This window comes from Eretmochelys imbricata, chromosome 17 (assembly GCF_965152235.1).
Source record: "Eretmochelys imbricata isolate rEreImb1 chromosome 17, rEreImb1.hap1, whole genome shotgun sequence".
In the NCBI taxonomy this organism is placed as follows: domain Eukaryota; kingdom Metazoa; phylum Chordata; order Testudines; family Cheloniidae; genus Eretmochelys; species Eretmochelys imbricata.
In genome coordinates, this window is record NC_135588.1 from 20033417 (window position 1) to 20039751 (window position 6335).

At 53.1% G+C, this 6335-nt stretch overlaps 1 protein-coding gene across 1 annotated transcript in view; it reads left to right on the forward strand.

Annotated features, from left to right (window-relative positions):
• MMP28 (matrix metallopeptidase 28) overlaps positions 1-3627 on the forward strand; it is a 44937-nt gene extending 41310 nt beyond the window's left edge. The window contains exon 9 of the mRNA XM_077836940.1: positions 3233-3627. Within this exon, the coding sequence (XP_077693066.1) occupies positions 3233-3627 (395 nt within the window). The remainder of the gene's footprint in view (positions 1-3232) is intronic.
• Positions 3628-6335: the final 2708 nt, after the last annotated feature.

Below are 6335 nucleotides of genomic sequence, written 5' to 3' on the forward strand. Positions count from 1 at the left end.
CCCCCAGGGAGGGATCAGGGCCCCAGCTCTGTCTGCCGATGTGGTTGTACAGCGCCGAGCACAAGGGGGCCCAGCCATAATACAAACTAATAACACTAACCCGCCAGCCGTAGGCACGCTCATTTAGGCATGGCTTCGCAGTGGAAAAGGAGAGAGGCGCAACGGCAGGCCACGGTTACAGGGATTGTCAGGGCGGCTCTCCCAGTGTACGAGCACCCTTGCAAGGAAGGATCGTCTAGCGGTTCGGGCACTAGAGCGGGTGGTGGAAGAACTGGCTTCAATTCCTGCATTACCACAGATTCCTTGCATGGCCCGGGACAAGTTACTTAGCCTCTCCGTGCCTCGGCTCCTCATCTGTACCATGGGGATAACAGCCCAGCTCGACCTCACAGAGGTGTGGGGAGGAGAAATACATTAGAGATTGTGGGACGCTCGGACACAACGGTGACGGGGTCCATAGTAGACAGCCAGAGTCCGGGGCCTTTAGCCAGCAATTGCAGAGATCTCAGTTTACAGCCCAAAATGCCAGCTGGGGACGTTTCCCTTTGATCTCCGGGGTCCCTGGGCAGGGCCATTCCTAGCTATTTGGGGGGCCCTACGCAGCCCCCCCACGCAGGGGTGGTGTGGGGCCCCAGGCCTCCACAGGGTGGGAGGCTGGCTTGGGGAAGAGGGTGAGTGCAGGCCCAGCCCTGCTGCAGAGCCCAGGGGGCTGGGGTGGGAAGAGCCGGGGCGGGGACCCTGGGGAAGAGCCGGAGCAGGGGCTGGAGCAACACGCAGCCCCAAATTTCCTGGTGCCCGACGCAGCTGCGTACTTTGCGTATGGGTAAGGCCGGCCCTGACCCCGGGATTTCACTGCACCGCTCGGGGCTCGCCAGCCGGAGGAGGTGCACTCAGTGGCAATGGAGGGTCCTCGGTGTGGAGGATCCCAGTAAGGGCTGGTCCGTGCACTCCCCGCTGGTTGCATCTGTCCTGAGATCCTTGGTTTTGCTCTGGAGTGACTGGCTTGGCATTGAGGCGCTGTGCACCAGCGGCCCCTACGGGAAGCAGTGGGAATAGCAAGTGCTCAGCTGGTTGTGTATTGTGTTGGTTTTTGCACAACTTGTGGCAGCCCTGGGGCCTCGGGCAGCAGGAACAGGAAGAGCAGGGTGATCTTGCCTCACCCCTGCCCTGGAGGGATCGCCTCACAACGGCTGAGAGGGGAGATTAGCCAGCAGCCCATTCAGTCCATCTCTAAGGAGGCCAGTTCCGCTGCTTTCATCCACTAGTGCCTGCCTCATTTAGGCTGCATGCCCTTTGGGAGAGGGACTGAGCACTCGTCCATCTCCTGAGTTGCACAAAGCGCTCCATAAATCCTGCTCGGAGACAGGCTCTTCTCACAGGGGTTTCAGTCCATGCCCTGGAAGAGGTGAATGGCCCTGTATCCCATTGCCAGTCTCTTCAGCCAGCCTCTCCCACTTCCAGTTCCTGAACAGAAGGGGACGAAGACCTAGAGCAGAGGTTCTCAAACTGGGGGTTGGGGCTATGTGAAAGGAGCCAGGAAGTTTGAGAATCACTGACCTAGAGTTTATTGAGCTGGTTGGCCTGTCGGGATGGCTGCCCTATCTGCTGCGTGTCTGGCAAGTGCTTTGGCACCGAGTAAATATAATCGGAATAAGACAGGTGTTTGTAGCCTTGGACTTGAGAGACCTGGGTTCGGTTCTGTGCTCTGCTACAGACTTTCTGAGAGACCTTGGGCAAGTCACTTAGCCTTTCTGCACCTCAGTTCCCCAGCTGTGCCATGGAGATAACAGCCCTACCCTGCCCTGTCTCACCAGGGTGTTGGGAGGAGAAAAGCATGAAAGAAATTGTGAGGTGCTTAGGTATTACAGTGCTGGTCACCCTATAAGTACCTTAGGTAGGATATCCCGTGCAGGTGAGTTCCCCCTTGTGATCCCAGAGCTGGGTTTGATCACAGGTTTCCTGAGCGCATCTAGGCCTCTTTGCAGTCCACGTTAGCCCTTTAGGATTCTCTGTTGTTGCGCGTCGATCTGTGAAGGGGGCATTAGTTGGGCTGTTGTCTTTTAATAATAAACCCCAAACCTGGTAAGTATCCCTCTTCCCCCTGGGAACCGCTCAGGGATTCTGATGTAGGGCTGGGGAACCTATCATAAATTGGACCACACTGACACCTGCTGGTTGTTTGTCATTAAGAAATCTACGCCCATCTCCCTCTGAGTCAGCCTTTTGTAGCCATGGCCTTGATTCCCACCCCATCCTTTTGTTTTCATTTGATGGACAGCCATCAGTGGTGCAGCAGGCATGTGTGACCAGCACTGGGGAGCATGTATAGATGGATGGTCCAAGGACACAGCAGCTGGCTACGGGAACTAATAATATTCCTGTGGAAAGCATCTTCCCCAGGTCTGCCCATGATCTCAGAGCAGCTGGGTGTGTCTGCGGAAAGAGTCTGCTACCAAATGCAGGCATTAGGATTCAGGGTCCATGCCCACGGAGGTGAATGAGGGCGGGCAGGTCTGACCTCTCGTAGCTATGGTTTGCAAACTAAGGTGGGCGGTGCTGGGTATGGGCACCATCCAGAAGGTGTTCATCCTTCCAAGGCAGTTTGTCTGAGTTCTGTGCAATTCACCACGGGTGAGCTGGCTCCAGATCTGAATCACAGCCCAGGGCGTGGGACCTCCCGCAGCGTGGTACTGGGCCACAGACGAGCCTGTTGCAGCCTTGGGTCATTTAGGTTGGCAGGAAAGGCTCCTGCTTTTAAATCCAGATCCCTCCTGCCGGCAGCCCACGTGGGGTGCAGTGTTACACTTGAACCACAACACCATCTGTCCTCCTCCAAGTGCCTATTTGACCTGCCCATGTGGCCTAGTGGATAGAGCACTAGACTGGGACTCGGGAGACCTGGGTTCTATTCCCAGCTCTGCTATGGGCCTGCTGGGTGACCTTGAACAAAATCGCATTGCCTTTCTGTGCCTCAGTTTCCCCATCTGTAAAATTGCAGGAATGGTGCTGTGCTTCTTTGTGAAGCGCTTTGAGATCTGCTGATGAAACGTGCTGTCTAGTATTTAGTTCCTACACACCTTTGAGAAACCAGCTCCCTGTCTCTCTCTTGTCATTGTCAAAATGCTGTCGATAGATCATGGCTCTTGACTTCCCCTCTGTGTGTCCTGGCCCCTACACGGCCTCCCTCCCCCCGCAGCGATCCTAACCAGCTTTGTCTCTGGCTTCTCCCCAGGCGGCCGATGCTGGCGATACAAAGGGTCCGCCTTGGAGGCGGGATTCCCCCAGAAGTGCAGCACCAGCAACCTCCCTCGCCACCTTGACGCGGCCCTCTATTTCCAGCAGCTCCGCCACCTGGTGCTCTTCAAGGGCCCCAAGTACTACGTGCTGAGCGAGGAGTCCCTGCGGGTGGAGCGCTACTACCCCAGGAGCCTGAGGGACTGGAACGGGGTCCCGGCCGGGGCGAACGGCGCTCTGACGCAGCAGGATGGCTTCGTGTACTTCTTCAGGGACGACCAATACTGGAAGTTCGACCAGGCCAAGCTGCAGGTGGTGGTCACTGGGAAATGGGCCGCCCAGCTGCCGTGGATTGGCTGCTCGGGCAGGAATTCCAGTCAGACTCTCTTCTGATCTCCCACACGATCGGACATGACCGGGGCCATGCTGTGCCTTCCGTCCCCCTCCACGCATTGATGCCCTGGGCACAGACAAGGGCAAAATCTGGCCCTGAACATGGCATCGAAAAGATGGCGGCTGATCCCCATGGGGAGGGCTTTTAATTAGATACATGTTTAGCTTCCCAGGTCGGTCCTTCACCCAGGTACCTCTTGCCAATGACCTACTTGAACTTCTGTCTCAGGAGCCATCCCAATGACTGGCACAGGCGAGCAGGGATAGTCGCTACCTTGAGATGAACAGTGGGCAGATCTCTCCGGCCTGCGTGTTCTTCAGTGGGTTAGCCCATGGCCCCCCCTAAGCAGAAGCGCTAAAATGGGCATTTTACAGAGCTCTAGAGAAGACAAGACCAGCTTCTCAGTTCAAAGACATCTCCACTTGCAAACAGGAGGAGACTGGCCCTTTAGCCTGGCAGGGTTGGATAATCCCAGAACTACCACCCTGATGTGCCAGGGTCCAGATGGCTGAAACTTTAAACATATTTGGAAGGGGTTTTTTGGTCCAAAGATGCCAACATATTTCCCGTAAGATGAAAAGTTTTGGGCGGGGGAGACTCTAAAAACTAAAACCCTGTTGACTTTTTCCACATACTTTTTATGTTGTTTTTCACAATATTTTTAATGGGAATTTTTATCAAACCTGCTATTGCCATTTTTCGTTTACCCCAAACTGGGGTTTCCACTGGACCATTTACCGAAAAAAAGGGGGGAGCTGACAAATGCAGATTGAACGTTTTCAATTAAAACAAACAAACCAAGAGAGAATGGGCCCATGTTGAACCTGCGAAACGGAACGTAATTTCCAAATGACTGGCGAATTTTTCCTCCGTTTTTCCAGTGGCTCTAATCTTGCTGTGTTCATTTGGTGACAAATGAGAACAACTCTGATCATTCTCCAGGCCAAATTCAGGGGTTAGTGTAGGCTACTGTAACTCGCTGAGAGATCCAGAAGAAGTTGTAAATTACAGCAGTTTAGACTGGCATCTGTTTGCTTGGTGGAGGAGGTGGTCTGTGTAGCCATGAAAGTATCCTTTACTGTAAACACAAAACACTGCACACGCCAATTAAAACCCTTTGAAACATCGTCGGCTTGTGCTTCTGAATTATCTGGGAGCATCTGAAAAGAAGCATAATCTCCTAAGGGCAATGGTGAAAGCTACGCTCCTGGAAACCGAAATCTAGACTGGGCAAGTAGACAAAATAGCAGGGGTGGGAGGGTGGGGGTGGTTTGGACTCATGGGACATAATAACTCTGCTCCATCTCTGGCTCCTGGCCTATTCAGTGATTGTGTATTGATTTCCCAGGTAATGCCGTAGACTGGGCTGTGATGTGGTGCTCAGTGGTGGGGCCACATCACGCAGATGGATCAGCTAGGGAATTTCTCTGCCTGGTCTCTGGGGATTGTATTTACGACATTCTCTCCATCTTCCTGGAGATGTGTCTCTTCTGGATGCCTCAGCAGGAGCTGGCCTGGGTAGCCCAGGAAATCAAGAAACCAGAGTGGTAACCCTACGCTCGCATCCTGCCCACGCTGCAGAAGTTGCCCAGCAGGGTTTGTTCCTGTGCTGGGAGAGGGGCCTGCAGAGACGTTGCCCTGTTTTTTTTTCAAGAACACTTCAGACTCTCAACTCCTGAGCCCCCGGGAAAGTGAGTGAATGTCTCGGAAGTAGAAGGGGACACATGTTTTGCTGGAGTCTGCCATCAAAAGCGTTTGAATCCTTGTCTAAAGCTGCCTCCTCACCAGCAGCTGTCCCGGCTCACACCCTCTTTGGAGGTCTCCTGGCTTCCAGCTCCCTTTACATCCTACTTCTCCAGCTTTCTCTCGCAGTGTGTGTGGCTCTCCAGTTTTGCTGATTTAAGCAGCTCTTAAAGTAGCCTGGCCTCCTGGTTTGGTCCAGCAGAGGGCACTCCTGGGCAGGAATTAAAGGATTTGATAACAATGTAGGGTAAGGCCTTTCCCATATAAAAACCAAATCCCAGTTCCTTGGCCCTTTCTCCAAAGCCTCTCAAACCGGCATCTTCCACTGTGTGCCCAGAAGACCATCGAATTGGGCTGGGTTGACTCTGGTAGGAGAGCAATTTCCAGAGTCCTCCAGCCTTCGCAGAGAATGCTGTACCAGTCACCCCTTCACATTTATCATGCCAGCTTGAGTCCTCTGCTGAAGCATGGGGAACCAGGTGATACCTCAGGTATCTCTGTTGTGAATCCTGCTAACTGACAGTGACTGTACTCCCTCAATCAGAGGGACTATTGCAATGAATGGGATCTGGGTATCCCATCGCTTAGGCAGCTCCAGGCATCTCACCCTTAGCTCACAATATTGCCAGGTCTCACACCGGCTGATGTTTTTTCTTAAAGCCCCCTGCTCCTGGAGGCATGTGATATTTGTGAGAAATTCAGTTTTCATGTAAAAACAAGTGCAAGTTTCTAGCCTTTCTTGCTGCAGAGAAAAGCTTGAGAATGTGACCGCAGTGAACTCTAAAAAGCTCAAAATGCAAATAAAAGGAATCTCTTGATTTTTAAGCCAATCTCAAGATTTATTTGGGAGGCGTATGGCTTGTTGGTTTCTTTCGAATGTTTGTGGTTGGCATTGCTGAGTTTATTTTAACAGATTAGCTGCCAGCAAGGGAATGGAGTGGGCTGGCTTTGTTAGTGGAATCCT